Source organism: Lagopus leucura, unplaced genomic scaffold (assembly GCF_019238085.1).
Source record: "Lagopus leucura isolate 7727_CA_CO unplaced genomic scaffold, USGS_WTPT01 Super-Scaffold_100001, whole genome shotgun sequence".
Taxonomy (NCBI): Eukaryota; Metazoa; Chordata; class Aves; order Galliformes; family Phasianidae; genus Lagopus; species Lagopus leucura.
Window position 1 is genome coordinate 14,324,315 of NW_024962262.1, and position 27,355 is coordinate 14,351,669.

The window sequence follows — 27,355 nt, forward strand, 5'->3', positions numbered from 1 at the left end:
AAATTTGGGGTGGAGTCACTTGTGTACCCAATCACTGCTGAATTTCTTAGAATCAGAGTATTGAAATACTTGAAAAAATCAGTTTGTTTCTTTCTGACTAGAAATTTCAAATATATTTTCTTTTTTATAATGCTGTAGGCAGAGAGACTTGAAGTTAAAAAAAGGCAACAAGAAATGCAAAGAAGAGAGATGTTCCTTGAAGATCAATTTCAGTAAGTGAAATTTGAAAGCTCCTCCTTAAATTCCCTCATTTGCTTATTCTTTTAATTTGGGAGATTTGGGCTTTTTTGTTTGTTTGTTTGTTTGTTTGTTTGTTTTCTTTTGGATGGACTGAGGATTAAGAAGGGTTTGGCTTCTGTTGTTTTTTCCACTTTTTTGACTTGAAATATTCCAAGCCTACTACATACCTTAATCTGTGAGCTCTGGTTCAGTAAATTTCCCTTAGCTTCTCAAAATATACATTTTCAAATGAAAACTGTAGGACTTAGTGTTTTCTTTCTCTAACTGAGTCAATATGTGATCATTCAATCCAAGACTAATTAACCAAACAGTGTCTACATACCCACCCATGTATTTTAGTGACTAGTAAAGAAATCTAATCCACATGGGAAAAAATGAGAACTTCCTATATTTAGCATAGTTCTCCTACAGCTTAGTGCAGAGATATGTTGTGAAAATCTGTTTCCCAATAATCTCTCCTTAATGTAAGAATTAGATACGGCTTAACTCTTTATAATTAATTCTATTGGCAGTAAGGTTCCTGCCTTGTTAGTTCATTCTGCTCTATCTATTTATTTTTAACTGATCCAAACCAACTCTATCACATAATTAACACACCATGCTGTTCAGTCACCTTTCCCTTTTTTATCTTCTACTCCTAAAATTACTCACCTTTGTTTCTAGCCTGATTGATTGCTCTTTCCTCCTCTGTGACCTTCGGAAGAACAACTTTTGTCCCATGCTAGAAGCTCCAGTTCCTTCATCATTTGCCGAGCCTCTAATCTACAGATGTTTTGGAGCTTTCTCACTGACTACTTTATTGACATCTTTATTTTATTTCTTCCTGTTTATCTTCAGATAGGGCACTTTCCTAGAATATATTGCCAGTGTTTGTCTACTGGTATTTTGCAGTTTGTCCCTTCTCACAGTATGGATTTCCCCTCAGCACACCTTCATTTATCAGGATCTGTACTCAGCTCTGGTGAGGCTGCACCTCGAGTACTGCGTTCAGTTTTGTGCCTCTCACTGCAAGAAAGACATTGAGGCCCTGGAGTGCATCCAGAGAGAGCAAGGAAGCCGTGAGGGGTCTGGAGCACAAGTCTTATGAGGAGTGGCTGAAGGAGCTGGGAATGTTCAGTCTGGAGAAGAGGAGACTCAGGAAAGACCTTACTGCTCTCTATAACTGCCTGAAGGGAAGTTGTAGTGAGCTGGGGGTCGGCCTCTTCTCTAGTGTAACTGGTGATAGAACTAGAGGGAATGGCCTGAAGGTGTGCTAGGGGAGATTTAGGCTTGACAGTAGGAAATACTACTTCTCTGAAAGAGTGGTCAGGCACTGGAATGGGCTGCCCAGGGAGGTGGTGGAGTCACCAACCCTGGAGGTGTTCAAGGAACCTTTGGATTTTGTGTTGAGGGACATGGCTTAGTGAGAACTGTTGGTGATGGGTGGATGGTTGGACTGGATGATCTAGGATGGTTTTCCCAGCCTCGGTCATTCTATGATTCTATGACTTCTGAAGACCATGCACAGCTTTGTATCTCTGTTCCTTTATAAACACCTTCATGCTTTTTAAGCCTAACCCAACCACAAACTCATCAGATCTTTCAGTACAGAATCCTCAATTTTGAGACTCTTTTCTATGGGGATTGTGAGGGTTCTTATCTTCCCATTTAGCCTGTTTTTTGCCTTACGTCTTACTCAATTGCAAATGGAGATATATCCCTTCCTTTCTCTCATCTTCCCCGTCTGTAACTTTTTGTTCCTTATGGTGAAAAGAATTCTGCTGGAATGCTTTTTCTGTTGCAAGTAAGCTTGGTCTTGTCAAAAGCAATCTCAAATGATACATCTTCATGTTGGCCATTAGTCTCCAGGTGGTGTAGGGGCTGACACTGACAAGGCACTGGCTGGCAACTTTCTGTCCACTGATGTAAGAGAATCTCATGAGCCTTCAGCTGGAGCTGTCCCAGGAAACTAAACTGACTGATACTTTTGATGTTAAAAAAGGAGTGTGTGCTGCCTTGCAGCACAGCTTGTGTCTGACTATAAAAAGATTATTTGTATACACTGGTTATTAAACTTATATCAGGAGAGTCAATATGGATTTGGATGTAGATATGGAAAGAGGTGAGCTGAAAGCCTACCTACAGTTAATGCAATTTCGGTTAACCAAAAACCTTTCATATTGTAGAGAATAGTATTACTGCCTTCAGTGGTCTAATTAAATCCTCGGGGGGCAGAGAAAGGAGGGTCTTGGGCAATGGATTAACCATCAGATATTGTTGAGGTCATATTGCTAAAATATGTTTCTGTTTTGGAATACAGTATCCTGTAGTAACAGGAAAATGCTGTGTGGCATCTTGGATCTTGTAAAGTAACTCCATTTATAAACTGCTAGTTATTAGAGACATGTCTGCAGAGAAATGTTAAAGCAGTTGTGTGCTTTTGCATACTTTGCAAAATAGAGAGATTCATTACTTTCATCATTTAAGAATTATGTCATTTGAGAATTATATCATTATGTCTAGCAGCAAAACAAACAAATATGAGGCTGTGCCCCTTTCCTCGCTGTCTCTTCTAGGAATAGTTTGATCTCCTTCCCTGCTTGCTCAGAAAGGGGCAAGGAGGGTCATGGGCTGCATATAAAGCAGTGACCTCTGCAAAGTCATGGCCTGTGGAGCCATTTCAAAAGGTAAGCTGCCTTATTAGTCTGTCCTCTGTAAGCACTGTAGCAGCAACATCACTGTTTCCTGAGGAGATCAATGCCTACCAGTGGTCTCATTAGCTGGGAAACCTTTTGAATTGATCAGCACATTCAGTTGTGTCTTCATACACAGGGTACAGCCAAATGAGTCCCCCTCTGGTATGCAGTGCTACTTCTATTTGATTTGGAAAAGCAGTTAAGGTTCTTGTGTCATTAACATACTCTACCAAGAAAGTATGATACTGGCCAGAAGTTCCCTTTTCAGATGAAATTCCTGTCACTATTAAAAACACGAATTTCTTAGTGAAATGCCCTCTCAAAGAGTAACGTGAAATGAGCAAATGCCAAAAAGAAAAATTGCCCACAGCCTTGTCCCCTGCCTACAAAATGCAGGTATTTCCTATCTCCTGAAACCTTTCTTAGCTTCCTTATGTAAAACTGGCCTTTGAAAGTCAGCTGTATGTGTTATCACAGTTGCTTGATGAAGTGTTGGTGTCATGTGAGAATGAGGTCTGGGCACACATGCAGAGTATTATGGAAAAACTGCAAGTCTCACCCTGTTGAGATCAGCAGCTCCTCTGTCTCAGGTGAATGCAGGCTCTATCAGGCAACTAAACTGGATAAAACTCACAAAGTTTGTACTAAAGTAGCTTTGTATAAAAAGTCTGAGCTACATGCAGGAGTAGACTTTGGTCTGAGGAGCTGCTGCACAGCAAGACTGCTATGGTTGGTGCTTAAAGAAGAGAAGAACTTGAGGGACTTTTTGGTCATAGCATTGCTGTAGTTCTGCCTCTCTAAGTATTAAATCTAGAAATTAAGAAGCACATGCACGTGTTTCTGCTGCAAGCTTATATATGAAATGGATTCCTTTATTCTCAGAAATAGTTTATTTGAAGCATTTTACATTGATGACCTGCAGTAGAAACTGTATTTCTGTCAGATTGTATTAAGAGATAATAAATGCTTTTGTAGCCCATACTTAGCAATCACCTAATCCTTGCGAGAAAAGAACTGAGTGTACATTTCCAAATGGGAATGAAGAAGAGGTTAGATGGTTAGATGGCCCAGGACTTTTCAGGATGTGCCTTTTACTCAGGGAACAAAAATTGCTTTTTAAACAAATTGCTTTTGAAGGAAAGCCACCTCATGGCTTGCTTTTCTCTGTGGCTTGTGTGAGTGCTCTTTCCAAGCTACGTTAATCTGAGCCTGAGCTGCAGGATATCTCACCACAAGGTTTTAGCACAACTCTCATAAGGTGCTTTTGCTTAATTTGGATTTGATTTCCCAGAAGCTGTGGTGTTGGGTGTACACCACCGCAAATCTAATACTGATTTATGTAAAGAGAAAAGCAGTCTAGTGCACACGGTTTTTTTAATGGCACATGATGGCCTTTGTATCGCTTCATCCTTCTCTTTGTTACATGCTTATCTCCCTGTTTTTATGAAGGTTGTACCCCTGTGGAAATTTCTGGCACTGTTGCACTCTGGTACATGTGTGCACTTGATATACACAGAATTTGGAGCTGGAAACACAGTTTGCCACAGTACCTCTGAGTGCATATTCCAAACATAGTGCAGGAGTTTCACCAAACCAAGCTGATATACACTTGCCTGCCAAAGCAGTTTTCTCCAAAGTCATAAAATCCAAGAAAATAAAACCTGAATCAAAGCAGAATTTTTATTTATTTCTCTATTTTTACAGGATAAATACTCATGTCCTTGCCAGTTTTCAGTCCTCTATGATGTGTGGTTCAAACAGCAGGCTGGTAACAAATTTTCCCCACAGAAGTGCAAATGTAAACCTGACCAGACTTTTAATATAGGTTGCTAAAGAGAGTGAAAGAGGGCTCACACAAAAAGGTTTGCAGCCTTGAGAATCTTTTGTTTGCTCTTTTCCACCACAATGGTCTCCGTTTTGTTCATTTGCTCCTGATTATTTTAAGCATTGTCAATTATTTAGCTAACAGGCAGAAAACTAGGCTTTTATAGACATCTAAAGGGACTCTCCTGAGTGTAATAATGAAGGCAGTTTATTGAATGCCTGTGAGGTTGCTTTCTAATTGTATACATTAATCTGCCCATGCAAGCTGGCTGAAAATATAGAAGCAGATTGCACATACAGATGGAGCACACAGAATGGAAGATCTATGCAATAGACTTATCCAAAACTGCATTTTCCTTAAAACTGGATTTATGCTTATTGCCTCAGATAATAAATGGAACTTGATGTCTAAAATAACTTCCAAGAACATTGGATGAGTTGGTGGGAGGAAAGAATAGCTTAGCAGTATTATTTCATTCAGTCAGGAAAACAAAAAAAAAGCAAGTAGCTTGACAGGAAAAATTAGTTTTGGGTGTGAGTGGGAAGTGATGAAAATAATTCTGCTGAGAAAGTTCCTATTTTTTAAAAACTATTTTTATACTTTCTTGAAGTCTTATATCTAAACTGTGCCACATTTTTTGTCCTTATCCCCTAAAAGGGGAACTCTTGCCCAAGGACTTTGGCTACCAGCCAAAGATATCTCAGTTTTGATCACTGTTATTAGGTTTGTGCAAGTCCTGCTTGGCAAACTTGTACATTACTCCCAGTGAATTCAGTGAATACTTCTTGAAACTTGATATGTAGCTTTTGGAAGAAGCTGGGCTGGAAAGCAAGTGAACAACATAATCAGAGGATGGCCCTTCTTCACACTAAATGACAATGGGGAAGAGCCATCTATATCATGCAGGAATTTAATGGGTTAGTCATTTCACACTGTAGACATTCATCATGTACCTAACTTCCAGCAGAATAGAATCCCCCCACACACACTTACACTAAAACATGTTCATCAACTCATGCTGACAACTTTGCACATAGCTGACATTTACTTTTACTTCTGTCATAGAATCATAGAATGGTTTGGGCTGGGAAGAACCTTTAAGATCATCAAGTTCCAACACCTTGCTATAGTCAGGGACACCTCCCTCTAGACCAGGCTGCTCAAAGCCCCATCCAGCCTGGCCTTGAATGCTTCCAGGGAGGGGGCATCCACAGCCTCTCTGGGCAACCTGTTCCAGTGTCTCACCACCCTCACAGTAAAGAATTTCTTCCTTATATCTAATCTAAATCTACCCTCTTCCGGCTTAAAGCTATTTCCCCTTGTCCTGTTGCTACATGCCCTTAGAAAAGATATCTCCCCAGCTTTCCTGTAGGTCTGCTTCAGGTACTGGAAGTCCACTGTAAGGTTCCCCTAGAGCCTTCTCTTCTCCAGGCTGAAGAGCCCCAGCTCTCTAAGCCTGTCCTCATAGGTGAGGTGCTCCAGCCTTCTGATCATCTTTGTGTCTTTCCTCCTGACCTGCTCCAGCAGCTCTATGTCCTTGTGTAATGCTGGAGATCCTGTAGCTTAAGTAAATAAGGAGCTCAGGAGCTATCATGTTTTCAATAGTAATAAGTGTCCATTATCTTTTAAAAATTGTCAAGAGGTATAAGTTGATTTATGATACATAGAACAATATTGAACTGTTTTTTAAAGCACTGGCATTAAAGTTGGTATATTTTACTATATCCTGGCATTTCAATATCCATCAATTGTAGCAAAACAATTAACTGCCTCTGGTTTCATTGGGAAGCAGTAATGAAATTACAAGAAGCCCTGTTTAATTGATACATTTTTAATGTTAGTCTGTAAAACAAGCTTAAAGCTCATAACTTTATTTGCAGAAAGAAAAAATATTTTTTTTCTTCATTATAAAAGAAAGTAACTCTCATCAGTGACAAGCTTAGCAAGAAATGGTGTGTAATTCTTATGTGGATGAAGACACTGGGGCCTGCATCCATATTCTCATTCATGTCCCCAAAAGTGAATGCTTTTCAGGACTGCTTCTTTCATGCCCCATCCCTGGAGGAGTTCAAGCCAGGTTGGACGGGGCCCTGGGCAGCCAGATCAAGTGGGTGGCAAACCTGCCTACAACAGGGGGAATGAAACTTGATGATCTTTATGGTCCCTTCCAAGCCAGACCATTCTAAAATTCTGTGATTCTCTTTGCCTTGTATGTATGACGTGAATTAAGATCCAAATAGACAGCAGTGAGATCCCACTTGGCATACTGCATTGAGATGTAGGGCCTCAACATAAGAAAGACATAGACCTGTTGGAGCAGGTCCAGAGGAGGGACACAAAGATAGTCAGAGGACTGGAACACACCTTTCCTATGAAGAGAGCCTGAGAGAGTTGAGGTTGTTCAGCTTGCAGAAGAGGAAGCTCTGTGGAGATCTTCTAGCGGCCTTCCAGTACCTAAATGGGACCTATAAGAAAACTGGAGAGGTATTTTTTATCAGTGAGTGTAGTGACAGAACAGGGGATGATTTAGATTAGATGTTAGATAGAAATTCTTCACTGCGGAGGTGATGAGGCATTAGAACACACTGCCCAGAGAAGCTGTGGATGCCCCATCACTGGAAGTGTTCAAGGCCAGATTGGATAGGGCTTGAGTGATCTGATCTACTAGGAGGTGTCCCTGCCCATGACACTGGGTTTGGAACTGTATGGTCTTTAAGGTCCCATCTAACCCAAGGCACTGTGTAATTCCATGAGTAGTTACGGCCCAAGTGACACAAGAAGTTAAAGTCCTTATTCTGCACAGGAGTTCCATCCTTTCGTCCACAATGAGATCAGTGTAGGTCTTCAGATTTTCCACAGTTGCCTTGCTGGAGTCAATTGCAGAACTTTTTGATTCCCTCCCATCAAGACTGGGGACCTTGTCAGAGCACGGGAACTCTTTCCTAGGCCAGAGGAACCTAGGCTTACTCAGACTTTTAGAACCTTGTCTCATCCCAGTGGGAATGTGGACAGCATGTGCATTTAGTCACCAAAAATATTAAATCCAAGTAGATTCCCTGATTAGATGTAGTTTTTGAGTACAGAGTATACTCCTTTAAGTCCCTAAATTACACCATTCTCAGTGGAACATCTAGCAGATTCATGTTTCTGCATTTTATATTCATTTGTTGCACTTCTAATACAAGTTTTTGAGTAACAGCTTTTAACAAATGTGCAATTAAAGACTCTGCTTGAAGAATAGTCGTGAAAAGTAAAGCATTATAGCTAAGAGCCCACGGAAAGCATCTACAATATGAACTGACTTCCATGGTCATGCACTGTCCCCTCCTAACATGCTAATCAAAGATCCTGGCAAGAGAGTCATTATTTTTCCATGACAGCTCTTAAGAGTTTTTCAACCAATCTTGACAGTGTTTCACTCCACCACAGCTGCATCTCTACTAATATATTTAACACTGTCAATCACTGTCACTTTTGAGGCCAACAGGGCTAAGAATGCCTGCTGCCATTGCTAGCAAACTTTTTTACCTCCCAGAATGGGGCAATTGCATCCAAAGAGTCTAATGGGAGATATTTATGGTTAATATTCGTTCCTGGACAGCAGCCAGGATTTCTCTGGGAAAGTGCTATTTTGAACGGGTCAAAACTATGCCAGGAACTGTTACCACAATACAGACGGCTGAGTTCCCATTGCTAAGAGTATTGCCTGATGCTATTAAACCAGTATGAGCGTAACCTATTTTAATGAGCGTAGTAAAAGTCTTGTTCCCAACTGTGTAACAAGAAACAGGACCACAGAGGAACACAAAATAAGAACACCTCAGCTTAACTAGTGCTTCCAATTAGTGCTCTTCCCTCCAACCTTATGCTTAGGGGCATTAGGAGCTCAGATTAGCAGCCTGTAAGGAGGATATCATCTTCTTACTTTGTCTAAATTTTGTATTTCCTTCTGCCTAATTATTTTTGAAGGATACCATTAGGCTGTTGTATGCAGATTAATTTTTGTTAAATTAAACTTTTCTTTCCTTAACATTGACCATTTTAGAAGACCACATTTTACTAGTATTTTTGATTAGCCTCTAAAGTTTTAGCAAGTGAGAGTGAGATGTTGCTCCACCTATTCAAATGTGAAACACCTCTAGACATTTTGATGTACTGATTTCCTTCTGGAGATAATGCTTTCCTCTCTGGAATATTAATTGAACTGTCATATCTCTGACTTCCCCCTTTCTCTGCAGCATGGCTTACACTAGACTTTGCATTATTATGGCTTTAGGATTGATATTATGAAAAATACATTTCAGACAACGCTTTGACAGTCTAGCAACTCAAGATGCTCTGCTGGGTTTCCATAGAGATGATACACTGTGAATTACCCTATGTGACTGTCTTTATTAAGTTAGTCTCCAGTCGTATTTGGGAACCTGAATCCATTTCTTTTGATAGGAAAATTTTAAAGCTGTGTAACTTCATAGAATCATAGAATCATAGAAAGGCTTGTGTTGGAAGGGACCTTAAAGATCATCTAATCCCAACACACCTGCTACAAGCAGGGTTGATCATCAAGTCCAACCTTCACAGAATCACACACAGAATCACAGAATCACAGAATCACCCGGGTTGGAAGGGACCTCAAGGATCATGTAGTTCCAACCCCCCTGCCTAGCAGGGCCACCAAACATACACATTCAGATCAGGTTGCCCAGGACCCCGTCCAACCTGGCCTTGAACACGTCCAAGGACGGGGCATCCACAACCTCCCTGGGCAGCCTGTTCCAGGGCCTAACCACTCTCCTAGTAAAGAACTTCCCCCTAACATCCAACCTAAATCTTCCCTCTTTCAACTTAAAACCATTTCCCCTAGTCCTGCTGTTATCAGCCCTTTTGAAGAGTTTACTCCCCTCCTGGGTGTAGGTTCCCTTCAGGTATTGATAGGCTGCAATGAGGTCACCCCGCAGCCTTCTCTTCTCCAGGCTGAACAAGCCCAACTCCCTCAGCCTGTCCTCATAGGGGAGGTGCTCCAGCCCCCTGATCATCTTAGTCGCCCTCCTCTGGACCCTTTCCAAAATCTCAATGTCTTTCTTGTACTGAGGGCTCCACACCTGGACACAGTACTCCAGATGGGGCCTCACAAGAGCCGAGTAGAGAGGGACAATCACCTCCCTGTCCCTGCTGGCCACCCCTCTCCTGATGGAGCCCAGGATCCCATTTGCCTTTCGAGCTGCCAGAGCGCACTGCTGGCTCATATTCAGTCTCTCGTCCATCAGGACCCCCAGGTCCTTCTCTGCCGAGCTGCTCTCAAGGACCGCTCCTCCCAGCCTGTACAGGTGCCTGGGGTTCTTCCGGCCCAAATGCAAAACCTTGCACTTTGCCGTGTTGAACCTCATCAGGTTCACCCGAGCCCAGCCCTCCAGCCTGTCGAGGTCCCTCTGAATGGCATCCCTTCCTTCCACCGTATCAACCGCACCACTCAGCTTGGTGTCGTCAGCAAACTTGCTGAGGGTGCACTCAATTCCCTCATCGATGTCATTAATAAAGATGTTAAAGAGCACCAGTCATGTGATGCAGTAGGATCTTTTCAGTACACAAAGGCAGAACACATTCTTGCTGCAATACTCAATTTGCTTCCACTTTAGTAATCATCTTTTCTAATACTGAAACTGAGTTCGCTCTACATGTGTAAGCGTACTGATCTGGAAAGGGCAATGTCTTTTGCTCTCCATTTCCTTTTTATGCAATTACTGAGAACTTCCACATACCCCCAGGTCATTTTTTTTGCCATCCACAAGGAATTAGGACATCCAACTATACCCCCAAGTGGCCAGGTACTTCTTTTCAGAGCTACAACCTTCTCATTGTCCAGGTTTTCTCTAGGAGTTGCTAGTCTTTCTAGCATAGAAATAAATTGATATTTTATTATAGGTAGAGAGATATAAAGTCTGCAATTTAAAGCTTCAATTTCCCCATATTCCGTGTAACCTCATCACTCTACCACTTACCTTACTTGGAAAAAAAAAAGTGTCTTGTTAAATCTTGAGTAAGAGGAGACTGTTAATTCATTTAACTCTGATGTAGAGGTGCTTTGTAGATCAGGGAATTTTGGGTTTCACTTGGTTCTTTCTGTATTCTGTCTTGGTTGAGATCTATCATAACTTGCCAGGTAGTGAAGGAGAGGGAGTGAACTGTGAATGGTGAAATTCTGAAAGCATGGCTTGCCACAGCTTGAGCAAGCACTCTGTACTTACATAGGTAACATGTTTTTATATCTATAGAGTAGAGAACAGCTACAGAAGAACTTGTGGGCTATTTTGCTTTTTCTGCACTTCTCTTCAATATACCCTCTGACCAGCAGTCTGTTTCTGCAGTTAGTCATTGTCACTGTTTGACAGACAAGGCTTTTTCTCCAAGGTTAAATAGATGTCTTTGCTATTGGCATCTTCTTCCCCACAGAGTTAGTTGGCTGCCCTGTTAGTAAAGTAAATTCTTGTGTTGAATCCTCCTTGAACTACCTTAACGCTTTCCAAAGATGTATACAGAAATAAAATTGGCTCTTTCCTCTCACTCTGTTCTTTTGATTGAACAGAAACTTCAGTAGATGTGCCTGGGTCTACAGGTTAAGAAACTGATTTCAGATCATGTCGCCACAACTCCTGCTTTTAGCATTTATGTTGTTCCTTGTGACTTTGTTTGACTCTGTTGGTCGAATCTGTGAGATAGCAGGTGATATCTTGAAAATATGGCTTATAAAGGATGCAATTGTAAAAAAAAATTGCCCTTGCCAGAATAAGAAATTATAATGTTGTGCAGTATTTTTTAACTAAAGATACATTTGTGTTTATTTTACAAAATTGCTCAAAGTCTTTCTACTAGATTAATTAATCTGTTGTAAGGGTGTATTTTATTAACAATGAAGGAAAATGGCCTAAAATAATATTTTAAATTACTTATCTGAGATTGAGGGATTTGGTAGAAAGGTTAGCAACTATTCAGTGAAGCAGTTGTGTTCTGATGAAGTCCAATGGTTTGTGTGTCTGTATTTTAGGAGCTTTGCCATGCTGAAAGAAAGCATAACCTCTATGGACCCCAAATATGCAAATGACAGTAACTATTTGCTTAAAAATCTCTGCAGCCAATGTTTTATCCACTATATAGGTTCTGTTTCTCTGTCCCGTTTTATTCTGTCTGTCCCTGTAGCCTTTTGTTCCACTTGTGATATTTTTCAGTAATCACATGATGAAATGTCTAGGCTAGATTCTGAGGGTGGTATAAAAATGCTGTATTTATTCTTATGGAAGCACTAACAATTCTATTTGGATTGGATTTCTTTGTAGCAAAACCGATGAATTATTGAACAGATTGGACTCGGGTTTGCCAAAGAATGATTCCTGTCAGACTGCTAATTGTGGCCCAGAATCAACAGCATGGGTAAGCAAAACCATGGAATGTGCAATATTTTTCTGTCAACTTTCCAGGTGCTGTCAATAGTGTGATATTAGAATATTCTAATTGAGTTTAATTGCCTATACATAACTCAGCGAATACCAAGGAGTCTTTCTGGGTGAACTGCCTGTGTTGTCTGTGATATACTGGCAGAGTATCTGACATAGTAGGATACTGCCTTTATTACTTGCAGTTCCCCTCCTGATAAATATGAGCCAGATTTATATTCTGTGTTCAGATCAGAATCTTAAATGTGCTGTGTACCCATCAGTTGGAGGCAAGCTTTTATGGAATCCCAACTAGTACCTGTCAGCAGATGCTTTGCTGCATTGAAAATCTAGTCAGAAGAGAAGCTTATTTCTCACTGCATCCTAAAAGTGATTTTGTAGACTGCTTGGGGACTTTGTCCCAGTTTGAATGAGCCTCTTAAGTATCAATGTAATTAGGGAATAGATAAAGTATTGCAAAAGTTTCATTATTCTAATTGCCTCAAAAAGCCTTTTGCACTTCTGATTATTCTCTCCATGTCTAACCAAGCATTCCTACTGATATGAAAACTTAGACTGAGGAATATCAACCCTGAAGACAGAAATCTCCCCTTTGTAACTTGGGGATGACAATGTAGGCAGAAATTATTGTTATGAACAACAGTCCTGAGTCAGCAGAAAACTGGAAACATCTAATCTGGGTGACAGATACAACCTTGAACACCAACAGCTGAGTAAGAAAATTAAAAATTTTCCTGTATATTTCCTCAGAAGCCTTGGAAATGTGCAAGACCCTCCTTACGAGAAATTGCTCTGAACAGAATATATGACAGTCCTGTCTTGCCCCTAGTATCTCTTTCTGATTTTCAATTGCTTGAAAAGGGAAGGCGTTACTGAAAGAAGGTTGCTTTCCCCTTTGATTCCTCGGGTCACTTTTTGTCTCTTATAAGCATGAAGAAATCTTAACATGTGAGCAGTGTTATAACTTTAAGAAGACAACTTCTTTCCAGCAGTGCTGTGTCTGCTAGATTTAATTGTAACACAGTGCCTTTCAGGCTATGTTTTGTAGTCCTGAGTAGACAAGCAATACAGGGGACTATGGGAAGGAAGAAAAGGTGTATTGAAACAGTCTGTACATGCCTCTGAAGCATGCTATGCTCTGGATGGTGAGGAGCTCAGTCTTTGATAGAGAAGATCAGGCTCAACAGACTTCTGTATGCTGTGAGCAGGGAACTATGAACGTAAGCGAGCTCATAGCCCCAGTATTGACTTGGATTTCAACATTTTGGTGAGATGTCTGTGTGTAGGTGGGTGGATACCTAAGGTAACACTGAATTCTCTCAGGTAGTCCTACCTTTAACCTTTGCCATTTATTTCACTTACATCCGTGTCTCTTTCTCACTGCAGTTTTGGAGGAGTTTCTTAATAAATTATGCCAAATTATTTAAGTTCAACTTTTGCTTAGCCAGTATCCAAGCAGATAGGATACATAGTATTTCTATACTGTTCTTTATTAATACCAGCTTATATTATGCACATGTGATCCTGTGGAAGATACGCCTGGTCTTTTCCAACCTTAGTGATGTCATGATTCTATCATTCTGTGACAAGGGAGAATGGTTTTAAAATCAAAGAGGGGAGATTTAGATTAGATATTGGGGAAATTTTTCACTGAGAGGGTGGTGAGGTACTGGAACAGTTTGTCCAGGGATGCTGTGGATGCTTCATCCCTGAAGGCATTCAGAGCCAGGTTGGATTGGGCCCTAGGCAGCCTGATCTAGTGCCTGATTTTATGGCTGGCAACCTTACCCATGGCAAAGGGTTGTAAGAGGTTGGAAATAGATCATCTTTAAGATCCCTTCCAATTCAAGCCATTCTATGATTCTATGTCTTTTTTTGCAGCAGTCTTTCTAGAGCTCTGTGAATCAATTTATCATTTGCATATAATGCATTTAGTAAGAAGTCTTCTTAACCAACTTGGATGAGATGCAGACTATATATAGGCATACGCAGAACCTCTGTGCTCTTTGTAAAGAATCTGAAGCACATAACCAATAAATTGTTATCTAAATGAACTTGGCATAGTATCAAAAGGCTAAACCTCCAGGGAGTCTTGTACTCTTAATTTTGATGTTATCTTTTATTTTTCCTTTGTCTAGAGTAACTAAACCATTCTGGAACAATATATTTGAAACAGGGAAGTGTGATAAGACTGGGAAGTGCATGATAAGAATGTTAAGGAGCAGGGGGTTTATGCATATTCATATAGGTTTTTTTATTATTTAAAGTTAATGCACTAAAACAAATCTGAGACAATGTTATGTTGATTGAATTCTTTTTCCCTTGCAGGACTTGTTTGTTAATGATACTAATTCAGTACATCTAGTTCAAATAGCAGTGTCAAACATTACTTGATGCATGTGAACAAATTTGACTTTTTTGGGGTGACTCTGTCATTGGTGACTTTTTTGGCCCACTTAATTAATTAAGCTCATAATTAATTTTAATCCTGTCTTCAAAGTGTTACCAGTCCGGTATAGAGTCTTATTGTCTTTCAGCTTGATTAACATACACTCCACACAATTCTCCAAGCCGTTAGAGAGAGTAATGAATAATATTGGACCCAGAATGAGTCTCCCTGGACACATGTAACAACTCCTCCCAGCTCAAAATTGAGCTATTAATAATTGCTTTCTCTATTCAGTCTTTTTAGCAAATTATGTGCCTGTCGTTTTAATGGTGTCATTCTGCACACATATATCAAGTTTCAAGAACACTGTGTAGACCTGCAACAAATTCTTCACTAAAGTCAAACCTGCACATTTCTTGTTTTAAATTATATTGGCTCATTATTTAGTGTGCTATGCTCTGTACCTGCTTGAGGACTTTACAGTATAAGTTCCTAAGGATCCTATAAAATCCTAATGGTATGCTGGCCCTTTGAAGACAACTGTAACTTGTAAAAGACCAGAGCTAGTTACTGTAATGGAAACAGGTGAATACTTTCATTGTGATGTCTAGTTTCAGATTTTCTCTTGCCTGACTCCCAACTAAGAAAGCAGTCCTCATCTCTGAGCTTCTCTTGCCCTACCACCACACATTCCTTTCCAATATTTATATGGAAACAATCATAGAATCACAGAATTCTTAAGGTTGGAAAGGACCTCCAAGATCATCTACTCCAGCCATCAACCCATCACTACCATGTCCACTAAACTTTGATCCTCAGTGCAGCATCTACTTGAAAATCTCCAGGAGAGGTGACTCTACCACCTCCCTGTTCTAAAACATTACCACTCTTTCTGAGAAGGAATTTTTCCTACTCCAACCTGAACCTCTACTAGTGTTTCCCTCTGCTACCAGGCCTCCCTTCTGTTTTGTTATATTAGTAATGCTTCCAGTGCTTTTCTGTCTTCCCACAACATCCCATCTCACTGTCTTATATCCTGATTGCATTTTTCAGTTACTCAGAATATCTTTATGTATGCCACTGGAACAAGCAATAAAATGTGCTGTGGCTGCTTAGTTGTAATGTGCAGGTGAACATTCAGCTAAATGGAATGCCTGAAAAGTTTTAAGCCACTCCTTGGTTAAACACTAGTCTTCAAACTCATCAGTTTTTTTAATAACTGTAATCCTTCGAACAGTTCTGATTTGTTAATTACTTGTAAGTAGAATTGAGAATGAGGTTTGGCATGTTGATCCTCCCTCTACCCACACCAGTATGTCTATGTTTTCTATTGAACAACAGGCTAGAAGCCGTATATATAAGCGAGCTCTTCGAGAGGATGAAAACAGAAGATTGGAGGAAATGAAGCAAGAACAACAGAGGAAGGTAATTATACATCAACAGTTTACATATTGTGTCATTTTTGCATGCTGTGCGATCAAGTAAATGCACTGATTACTTGTAGACTATGCACAGGGCTTCTCTTTAGGGAAAATGATGTAGTCACTGTTTTCAAATGTTGTGAGAGAGATGAGCCAAGTTGTAAAATTTGGACAGACAGAAGTATCTTCTGGGTTCATGGCTATTTGCATCTGGATGGCTAGCTCCTGCTTGCCTCTCCATTTGAACAGTTGCGCAAAGCATTTTTTTTGGATTGTGGTGACCAAAATTTCATAGTCTAAGGCAACCAGTCTTTCAGGTGGAGGTAACCTTACTGATACATTCACGATCTCAGATTCTGAATATATTCTTTATAGAGAAACAGTCTGTGTGCCCTGCTGTCTCAAACAAGTATGTGGAAGAACTCAGATTTGCTATCGAGTCTGTACTCTTCTATGTTCCTTTGCTAACCACATAAATGAAGGGTTTTTATTTGTCCAATTGTACTGTAATTACAACTCCATCTTCTGCATAGGCAACATGCATTGCCTGTAAGGCACGTCAACCACTGCCATCCCTCTGGCATAGTTTTGGGTACTAGATCTATGTAAAGATAATCTACACAAAGCATAGTTATTACACTGCAGTAAGTTCTTTACCTAGGTCTAACTGTGCAAATGTGCAGAAGGCAGCATTAACTACAGATCATTTAAAAATATATTAGCAAATAGAATCATAGAATGGTCTAGTTTGGAAGGAACCTCACCAAGGTTCTTGGATTCTATGATTTTTGGGGGTCTCTTCCAACACAAACCATTCTATGATTCTGTTCACTAATATACTCCCAACCATGGGCAGGGACACTTCCCATGAGATCAGGTTCTTTATTTAGCTTGGTTCGAGGGTATTGCGTAGAGCTTTAGATGTCATACTGATTTCTGTAGGACAGCAAGAAAATGTGGACTGCTTCTAGGGCTGCTCTGTCTTGGTACACAGCACCATGTGCTCCTTGCATTCAGCATTGCTGCTACATCCTGCACAGAGTGATGCACTGTGTATAAACCCACTGTAAATAATATGTATTTTAAAGGCTCCAGTAATTGTCCCTCCAATTTATGTTGGCTTATTTCTACTTCAAACTAATATTTATTAAAGTAATTGTGAATTCTGTCCTGTGTGCAAGCTCCTAGTATAGCACAGCTATAAAATGTATAGGTATTGTCAGTTGCTTTTTTTTTTTCTCTCTTCAGAACAGGTTTTAGTATGTATTGCTTGATTTAAAAATACTCAGTACACTTTGAACACAGCATCATATACACGCAGTGTATTTCAGAACATTACTCCAAGAGAGGACTCAGCGTATTGGAAAGTCAGATACTGGGTTTTAATTTTCAGGTTGAATAGTTATTTAAAACAGTGAAAATAAAGGTTGGCTTTTTTATTTCTTAATCCTGTTTCTTCTTTTAGGGCTAGACAAATATTGATACACAACACATTCACAGTTATTGATTTTCTTCATACATTTATTGCATAGTTTTTATTTAATGTTCCATTTAAATTGATTTTTTTTTTTTTTTTTTTTTTACATTTGTAGTTCCATTCTGTTACTGAAGCTTTTATCTAACCACTTCATTTTGTTTTACTTCCTATTCCTACTGGTACTCAGTTTTTATGGAAAATATGAAGTATGAGTCTGTTCCCATCCGTCCCCTCTTTGCCCTACAAGCCAAATTCTTTGCAGAAAAAATCTTCATCTTCAGTCCTTGAGCACATTACAGGGATCAAGAGGCAGACAAACAAGGAAACAGGCAGTGTTTCCTTAGCAGGTCTAGCTAGAATTGTATAAGCAAACTCTGCTCTTCAGAGAAGTCCCTTTGAGACTGTTTATGTACCTTAAAACTATATAATGTAGGGACTGTAGGCTTCAACACTAGGGCTTGCACATGCTTTCACCACACCAGTAGGTACTGTTTGTCCTTTCCTCACTATCATAGAATCACAGAATCATAGAATCACAAGGTTGGAAACGACCTTCAAGATCATCTGGTCCAACCATCCTCCCATCACCATTGCTACCACAAGCACTAAATCAAATCTCACAGCTCCTCATCCAGGCGCCTCTTGAACACTGCCAGGGACGGCGACTCCACCACCTCCCTGGGCAGCCATTCCAGTGCCTGACCACTCTCTGAGAAAAAAAGCCCTTCCTCACATCTAATCTAAACCTCCTCTGGCACAACTTGCGGCCATTTCCTCAGGTCCTGTTTGTTACCTGGGAGAAGATGCCAAACCCCTCCTCATCACAACCTCCTTTCAGGAAGTTGTAGAATGCAATGAGGTCTCCTCTGAGCCTCCTTTATTCTCCAGACTAGGAGACTGAAGGGACTAGGAAGTTTCTTCACAATACTTTGGAGGGCAGAGGAGCTATGGGCATGCTATTGTTTGGGCAGGGTGCTGCATGCCTCTGCCTTGCTCTGCGTTGACAGATGGAGCTGATGTGTACTGGCTGTGCAGAGGAACTGTTTATCTGGAAGAAGGGGGACTTTGCTAGAGGGACAGAGCTTGCATGCAGGCTGGTGTACTCAAATGTTGGACTGGAGCTGTCTGAATTCACATATCTAATCCTATGCAGTGCTGTACAGAAAAATGAGGTCTTTTCTGAGCTCAGTGCTGCCACATAAGCAAATAAAATGCTACTGGATAAAGTTGCAGAAATGACATGTGGCTCTAGTTGACATTAACTCCATGTGGAATTAGTTGGATTTTCAACATTGCCATGTTAACTAAAAATAAGTTTTGGGGTTTGTTTGTTTGTTTGTTTGTTTGTTTTTCTCTTTTGTCATCCCCAGGCTCAATTAATGGAATCAAAACAAAAGCAGAAGGAAGAAGCCAGGATAAGAGCACATCAAGATGAACAGAGAAGGTATGATGCAAAATCTCAGAATATACATTACTTTACTTTCTATCTGGAATGAGACTCAAAATTGCAAGCATTCATGCTTAAGAAGACTATTGCATTGAAGATCCCTGTTATAGCCTCTGGTTTAACTTTGTCTTCAGATAAACCACTAATATCCACCATTACAGCTGCTCACAGTAATGTGTGCCCCAGAGTGCCTCTTTCACTTTTATTTATCAGCACAGGGTACAGCACAGGGTAGGAACTATTAGCGAATTCAAGACAATTTAAAGACAGCTGGAGAAAAATATGTGTAAAATATTATGTGCAGCTATTCATTCAACTGGTCTGCTCTTCTCCTTCTGTCTGGATCGCAGTCTCCAACTAAGAATACTGCTGGGAACTCTACCTGTTCTCCCAGTCCCTTCAACATCTTCACAAGGAATGCAAAGTCTTTTAAAATATTTTATAATTTCCTAATTGCAGCTTCCTGTGACCTGCCTTGAAAGAGCACAGTCAGATGGTAGTCTTCCAGCTTTATCATACTTGGTAGCCTCTTCCTGATGTCCTGAATGTGAGCCCCGAAGGCAGTACAAGAAAATGCTAGAGGTGCTTTCTGACAGCTTGGCTATATTAGTAACAAGCTTAAGTGGTTGTTTCATTAGGGAATCACTACTTACAGAAACTTGTTTAATGAAGGCTGAAAGACTACCTAGGGTGATCAAGTGAGTGGTATGCAGGATGACTTTTTACTCCATTTTTCATAGCAATAGATGTATGCTTTTTAATCATCATGGATTGATCACAGGATAAGAATGCACCTGGTGAACTGAAAATGGAAGGCATCCTATCTCATGACAGGCTGTGGTTGTTCAGCACAGGCTTGAAAAGTATAGAATGATGTATATTTAACTGAGAATAGGGAAAGCACTTTAGAGAATGCTACATTTCAAAAGTTTGTGAGCTCCTCAGCTACCTTCAATCGCTGTTCATTTTTCTTTCTACTTCAAGAGTAAATAATGCTTTTCTGGACCGACTTCAGAAGAAAACACAATCTAATAACATCAGCCAACCTGGATATTCTGGGAGTCTGGACTACTGCAGTGATGGTGCCTGGGTAAGTTTTTTGAGTACAGAGCACTAAAGCAATATGATTGTTTAAAAATTGACTTTTTTCCATATACTGTTATGTGTCTGTGCACAGTTAGCCTGCATGACAGTCCAGGTTGGCTGCCAGCTACAGCAGCTTTCAAAAAGAAATCCTGTCTTAAATATAATCTGTTCAAATGGGAAGAGGAAGTAACAGCTGTTCTTGCAGCAGAGTTTGGTTGCTTTTCATGGAAGGTAGTACAAGGATCCAAATCCAACATACTTCCTGAAGTTCAGAACAAGAGTAGTGAAATTGTATGGTTTTTTTTGTAACATCTTTAAATGAGATCTATAAATTCATATTAACATGTTTGGAAAGGCTGTAAACATTTTAATATGATATTGAAAATGGAGGTGGAAAATGCCATGAGAAGTATAGCTGTTCATTCCTTCCTGAATAACCCTATGGCAAGGAAGGAAGACCTGACCATACCCAGTTTAAGTAGGTCGCTCTGAAAGTAATACCTCCTATTTATTTCCATGGAATATACAACAGATACAAAGAGCACAATAGCACTACTTGATAGAGCAAATTCTCAGCTACAAAACACTGTTTTTTCAACACAGTCACCACCATAGCTGTGCATTTTCACCAGCAACGAACAAGAGCCTGCATACTGTGCTTGTAAAACTCAGCACCACTGGAGATGACCCACTGTTTCATAGTTGCTTTGATGATGTTGTTGCTAGGAAAATGTTGCCCCTGCAGGTCATCTCTCATCAGCTCAAACAGATGGAAATCAGAAGGCACAAATCCAGACTATGCAGTGGGTGTAGTGGTACAGTCCAGCCAAGATTGGCAACGATCTTCAAAATGATATGGGACCTGGCATTACTGTGTTGCAAGAGAAAGGTTGTTTTCTTTGTTCTGACTCTGGAAGTTTGAGCCTTCATCTTAGTCAGCGTTGTGATGTAACGGTCAGAGTTCATGCAGTTATTTCCATTATGGAAATTTCTATTGGGATGAAATTCCATTGCTGAGAGGACAAAAGTGTAGAAATTAAAAATTGCAAAGACTGAGTAGCAAAATGATACAAGTCTAAATAAATTTAGTGAATATGGCTTTACAGAGGAAACTGCCTAGCTTGAGATGGACTGTTCAGTGTGGATTTGTTTCTTGGAAGATGAATGCTACAAAACCTTGGTTTCAAGCATCTACAAAGTCAAAGCATGACAGAGAAGCAGATAGTTTTGCTCCTAGAGGTTTCCAGATACTGAAACTGGAAAAGGAGCCTCTTATTCACTAAAAGCTATGGGCAAGCTTGGTGGAGGGCTCAGAAACCTCAGACTGAAGCCAGAACTGTGCAGAGCAATTCTCTTGGTCTTGCTGAGAGTGGACAGGATCTGTCAGCTCAGTCTCCCATTGTGTCTGATGGTAGTTGCTGGAAGAACCAGTTGTCTAGGGTCTTGGCTCTTGCTGGAAAACTGAACCATAGATATCCAGGCATAGTAAAAGAGTGTGAATAAGAGAGAACTCTATATAGCAGGCCTGAGTGATTTTTTTGAAAATAGCAGTGTTAGACTTCAGGTAGGACAGAAGCAAATAATGCCTAGAAAGGGGCAAAAGGTAAAGTCTGCTGGATGGTGCCTGCTTAGCCAAGGGTGGAAATAGTTCTTTTTACTTTACTTTGTATCCTTTATCACAATTTGTAAACTGTTGCCTGGTAAAATAAAGTCTGTAACAGCCAACGGCTCCAATCTCTGAACTCCACCATCTCCATCCATCCACTGTCCCTACTGAAAGCTTCTCTGGGTGTAGAAGGAATGAGGTTGTACCTTTAGTGCTTTACCACATGTGCTATTCCCCAAGATGCGTGGCAGTACCACTGCACTAGTGCACTCAGCCCAGGCACAGTTTTAATAGCAGACAGCTCCGAAAAGTCTACAACCAATCTTTTTTTTTTTTCTTTTGAATGTGTTTTAATATGTATGCATCAACATAATTACAACAAATCCCTATATGAAGAAGTAATAGATTTCCTACTCTGCGTGTTTACTGAATAGTTCTCAAGGAACCTGCCTTATGTTGGGTAGCGCTTAGATTATGTGTTTTTCATATATACCTCACTATGAAATGTTCAGAAGACTGAACAAAGTACGGAAAGAATAAAGTACTTAAGAAGATGCCATAAAGGAGAAGAATTAAAATAAGTATTGGTAACAAGAGCAAGAATCTCTTTTAGACAGGCTGGAGGCTGCAACCTCAGTGTCTTTGATTATATCCAGGCTCTTCTCCCTTCCCTTGGGATTTTAAGCAAAAAGAGCTGAACTCCAAAGGTGCCTTACAAATCGTTGCCTGAAACATGGTGTTTTGCATTACAAAAGAGCTAACTGAAGCAGTTCAGATTATAAACTAAGATGAAAAGAAAAGAAAAAGGTTCCCAAAGTTAAGACCTGCAGGTAAGTTTTGAGCCTGCTCCTTCTTTGTAGTGGCACCTAAGAGGAAATATTTGTTCTTTCCTGCTTCTTTTTTCCTGACTGAGCTCTTCACAGTCACAAAAGCTTACAGAAACTGAATGTTGTACAAATGTTGATGTAACTGCTATATTTTTCATTATTACTTCTATTAGCCTGGTTTCCTATGGAAATGGCTTTTTTGTGATCACTCTGTATACATGTAGTTAGGTCTCCAACCTGCTGGCCAATCTTGACTGAATTTGAAAAGAGTGTAAAAGTCTCACAGATAATTCAGTTTATTTGCATTTTGTGAAAAACAGTGGCTGGTTGTAGCAGTGTTTGAACAGTGGATATCAGGACTGGCGTGGAAAGAGAGGAGAGGGTAAATTTATTGTTGTATGTTTGTCCAGGAGAGAAGAGAGCAGTTGCTGTGCCCCGTTGCTTGCTAGTTGTTAACAAACTAATTTTCGTTATTCCTCTGCCTTCCAGACAGATTTTGTTTTATTAGGAATATTTTGATGTTGTTATTTCACGAAGTATTTTCATGAAAGTAGTCTTTTCTCACCTTTTAGTTATAAATATCAAGGTGCTCTCCGGGTGGTTGTGTGTTTTGCTTTTTTAATGAGAAGCCAAATTAATGTTTCCACTTCTTTGTGTTGAGCTACTGCACCTTTGGGAAAGTCTTGAGTCTTCCTGTATGCTATCAGGAGAATATTGATGTCTTTTGTGCAGCCATTGACTCTAACATAAGTATAAACCTTTTAGGATAGGAGAGGAAAAGATAATGTTTGTCATTTCAACATCAAAGTTTAATCAATAAGATTGAGTCCTTACTCAGCTGGGGCATATAACTGAGGCAATACCTGTTCACTGTGGTGGCATAAATGAACAGTTTTACTTAAATATGAAAACACTTCTATTTTTACAAAAGAATAACTAAAACAGTGACATGTTTTTATATTTACTCCCTTGAGATTTTTCCTTGCTCGAGCACTGCGGCATTTGCAGAGGCCAAGTGCTAATGCATGGCAGGTCTGTAACAGAGCCCTTGTTTGTTTTTTGAGTAGAAAGTGAGCAATGTGAAGGACTCTTTTGTCTACTCTGTTAATGGAGATAGTTCACATGGTGAGTAGATGAAATTTATGTGCCTGCTCTTCTTTAATGAAGTACTGGATGTCATGCTGGAACTCTCTAAGCTCTAGTAAACTCAGAATCTAGAAGACAACGTGACATATTGCACATTCCCGTTCCATGTCTCTTATAAACCCCATGTCAGGCATATGAGTGAGAAATGCTCTCTCACATGCTGACTCTACTCCTTTAGTTGATACATTAATATAGATATTTAGAAGGGGAAACAACTGTGGCCTGAATACATAGGTGCAGGGGAACGGGTCATTCTCTTCCTTTCCCTTACAGAGAACAGAAATTCAGTGGATGCTGGACAGAAATAACACAGCTTGAATATACAACTGTTTTAAATGAACAAGGCTTGTGCAATAGCACTTGTTTTGTTTCTTCCAACATGCTCCATGGAAGCATCACTCTAGAGTGTCAAGATTTATGGTATTTGCTACCAATCTGAGAGCTGTTGTTGTGGGGGTTTCACACCAGTGGGCAACTCAGATTTGCCAAACTACTCTCTCACTCCCCCTCTGCAAAAGAACAGGGGGAGAAAATATGGTGAAAAAAGACACAAGGGTTGAGATAAGGAGAATATTTGCCAATTACTAGAATGGGCAAAACAAACTCAACATATGGAGATAAATGTAATTACTACCTATTGCCAGCAGGCTTGCCATCCACAATGATTAAATATCTTTTTGCAAAGAAAAGTTTGCTAATTTAGCTTTAGCCTGGTTAGTCTATATGCAGTATGCTTTAGAAAGATAATTTGAGTTTTCTCCTAAAACTGTTTTTTGTTGTGATAGTTGTTGAGATCTTTCCAAGCAGAATGATGAAGGAAAATAAAAAACTGCTCAGCAGAAGCATTAGCTGAGGGACCTAAGATGAGTAAGTCCAGGTAGATGAGTTAATGACCTGCCTCTGACAAAGCAGTCAATCAGCATAATCAGATGTGTTCTGTCTGGCTCGACTTTGAGCTCAATCATTCTTTCTTTTGAAAATTTCATCCTGAAAGAGATTATTGGGAGTCTAGGGAGGAGCAAAAGAAACTTCTCGCTCTTTCAAATTGTGTGAGACTGAGAAAGGATAAAGGCATCTAAGATACTTAGAACACTTTTAGATTGACTTGTTTAAGCAAAACCAAGCTTATCTTCCAAGTCAGTACATCCCACTATTCATATGTAGTTCAAATCAAATAAATATTTATTACTGGAACTGGGATCTTCTTAGATAAGAACTTACACTATATTTCAAATAGAGTTTTAAAAGACAGCAAAGGATACCAAGTAATCATGAAAGACCCACGTAACCTTAGTTCCTAACATAAGTGTCTCATTCTACTATACTGTACTAATGCATTTTTATTCATCTAGGGGTCAAACTACTTGGAATAAAGGATTAATGTTGCCAGAAGGTAAGAATACAAGATTTGTTAGTTGTCAGTACTAATGCTGGTATTAATTTAGATTCATATTTGCTGTTTCATTGTGACGGCTTTTGTAGTTTAATTCTCAAGTATTATGAGATGGCATCTTAAAATAATGGCTTTCCAACTGTGTGCATGGAGCTATGCAATGGTGCATACCAAATCTGAAACTTGTTCTTTCATAAAGAACTGCAGGACATGTATTTCAAGTCAAAGGAAGCACTGATGCCATTGAAAGTGTTTGCTCAGGATATGGTGATATTTAGTGCCAAAACCTCAATAAAGTCACATTCTCTGTGTTGTAGACTGTGAGTGGATAGAACTCAGCAGCTGAGGAATATGGTTGGAAATGCAGAAGGTGATTCTGCAACATAATTATGATTGTAAGTGAAAGACAATGAAAGGGAAAGGCTTTGTTTTGGGCTACTTCTTCCTGCTGTTTCCCATGCATGAAAATGGAGATTGTTAGTATCAATAAAGGCTGTCAGTGAAACACCAGTATTGCATCAAAGAAATGACCTTTACACAAACCTCAGTGCATGTATGTACTTTTCTGAAAGGGGTTCCATACCCTTATTCCCAGTTCTGATTTAAAGACTTGTGCAAAGCCTTCACTTGTAGTCTTGAGGACTTCTTAGGCAAGGTACTGGCATATGGCACTCGAATTGCCTTTGAACTTTGTTTGAAAGCTAGAACTTTGAAAGAGGAATTAAAAAATGAAATACTTTTCAAAACCACTTGCTTTTAGCCCTTCTTAAACGTGGAGGTTGGTGGCCCTGCATGTGGCAGGGGGGTTGGAGATTCATGATCCTTGAGGTCCCTTCCAACCCTGGCCATTCTGTGATTCTGTGATTCTTCTGTGAAAGGACTGTTCTTAATTTCCTGTACAATTTCTTCCTCATTTTCCACTCCAACACTATTTTAGTTAGTGTTTTCATAGCAGGATTGTATCCTAAAAATAGTATCTAAATAATGCAATTGGCTTCACGAGTCATCTTTTCAGTTTTATGAGGAGTAAAATTGTTATTAAAAAGTAACTTAAATTCACCATGGAAATTACAATCAATAGATAAATTCAGTTCCCCACAGGGGAAAAAATGACCGTCTCAGGCAGCCCACAATACTGTTAGGTTTTGGAAACTGTGGACAGCTGAAGGAGTCAGACATATTGAGGTCTTTGTTGTTTTACACAATATCTACAGTACCAATTATATATTTACATATGCAGTGTATAAGAATTATGGACGGATGTACTTATTAAATCTTTATTTTAACGTTTTGAAAACACATTTCAGCTTGCTACGTTAATATGTTGCTCAAAGAGTTATTAATATGTCTGCAGATAATTGGGATGTTTTGTGAATTTAATTTACAAAAAGGTAGAAATCCTTTCATGAGTGCTTTACAGAATTAAAAGCTAAAACCTGTCAGAAAAAAAAAAAATGGAGACTTTATTTTCCAGTGGACTTAATCCTAGGCTAGTATGACTTTGATTTTTTTGGTTTTGCTGCAAAAGATAATTTTTAATTCTGTTTTCTTCCTCTTGTTACAGAATACTAGAGAAATATTCTCTTTTATCTGGCTTTGGCCAAATGACCTTATAAAAGCTCCAAGAAAGCCCTCTTTTATCCATGTGATTTTTTTCCTAGCCTGATTGCATCTTCACACCCACTTCGTGAGTAATCTGCAGAGACTGGTTTCTAGCTGTCATTATTCACACATATTTGAGGCAACTGGTTATGAAATTCCTAATTAATTTTTAATAAGTGAATGTGTCTTTTTTTTTTTTTCCTTCTTAAATTGTTTTGCCTTTTGCAGAATGTAATTATGCTAGCCTTTAGGATCTCACAAAAAGAAGATGTTGCAGAAGCTGCAGAAATATCTGTGTTTACTTTTTTACTGTGCCCAGCCTCAAATTTCCAGTGACTTGAACAGCAAAAAAAATAATAGTGCTCTCTTGTGGGAGCAAAGTGCTGCTGCTTTTTCGTTGATGTTGCTTTTTGTGTTTTGGGGGTTTTGTGGGACTTTTTAATGTATGTTAAACAGTAGAGAGTCAAGGAGAAGCATGTGTGTGTATTATAGATGGGCTATTTTGAAAATATGTTTAGAAAAGTACAACATTAAAGAAATAAAACTTTAATACTGGAAACTTTTACACTGCATTCAATCTTTTACGCATCATTTTTTCACTTTCCCTATTTTACCTTGTTAACTTCTGTTACACGAATGGGGAGAAGTATTACAATCTCTAGTTATCTCTAGTTTCTTACTCTTCTTTTCTCTCTAGTCTAATGGAACTTTATTTCCATATTCTTGTTTTTGCAAACAGCAACATTTTAATGTTTTCTGAAAGTCAGACTCAC

At 39.5% G+C, this 27,355-nt stretch overlaps 1 protein-coding gene across 1 annotated transcript in view; it reads left to right on the top strand.

Annotated features, from left to right (window-relative positions):
• EPSTI1 (epithelial stromal interaction 1) overlaps window positions 1-27,137 on the top strand; it is a 48,609-nt gene extending 21,472 nt beyond the window's left edge. The window contains exons 7-13 of the mRNA XM_042868254.1: window positions 139-212; window positions 12,072-12,165; window positions 15,919-16,002; window positions 18,846-18,919; window positions 19,907-20,012; window positions 24,940-24,980; window positions 26,545-27,137. Coding sequence (XP_042724188.1) covers window positions 139-212; window positions 12,072-12,165; window positions 15,919-16,002; window positions 18,846-18,919; window positions 19,907-20,012; window positions 24,940-24,960 — 453 coding nt within the window. The 3' untranslated portion in view covers window positions 24,961-24,980; window positions 26,545-27,137. The remainder of the gene's footprint in view (window positions 1-138; window positions 213-12,071; window positions 12,166-15,918; window positions 16,003-18,845; window positions 18,920-19,906; window positions 20,013-24,939; window positions 24,981-26,544) is intronic.
• The last annotated feature ends 218 nt before the right edge of the window (window positions 27,138-27,355 follow it).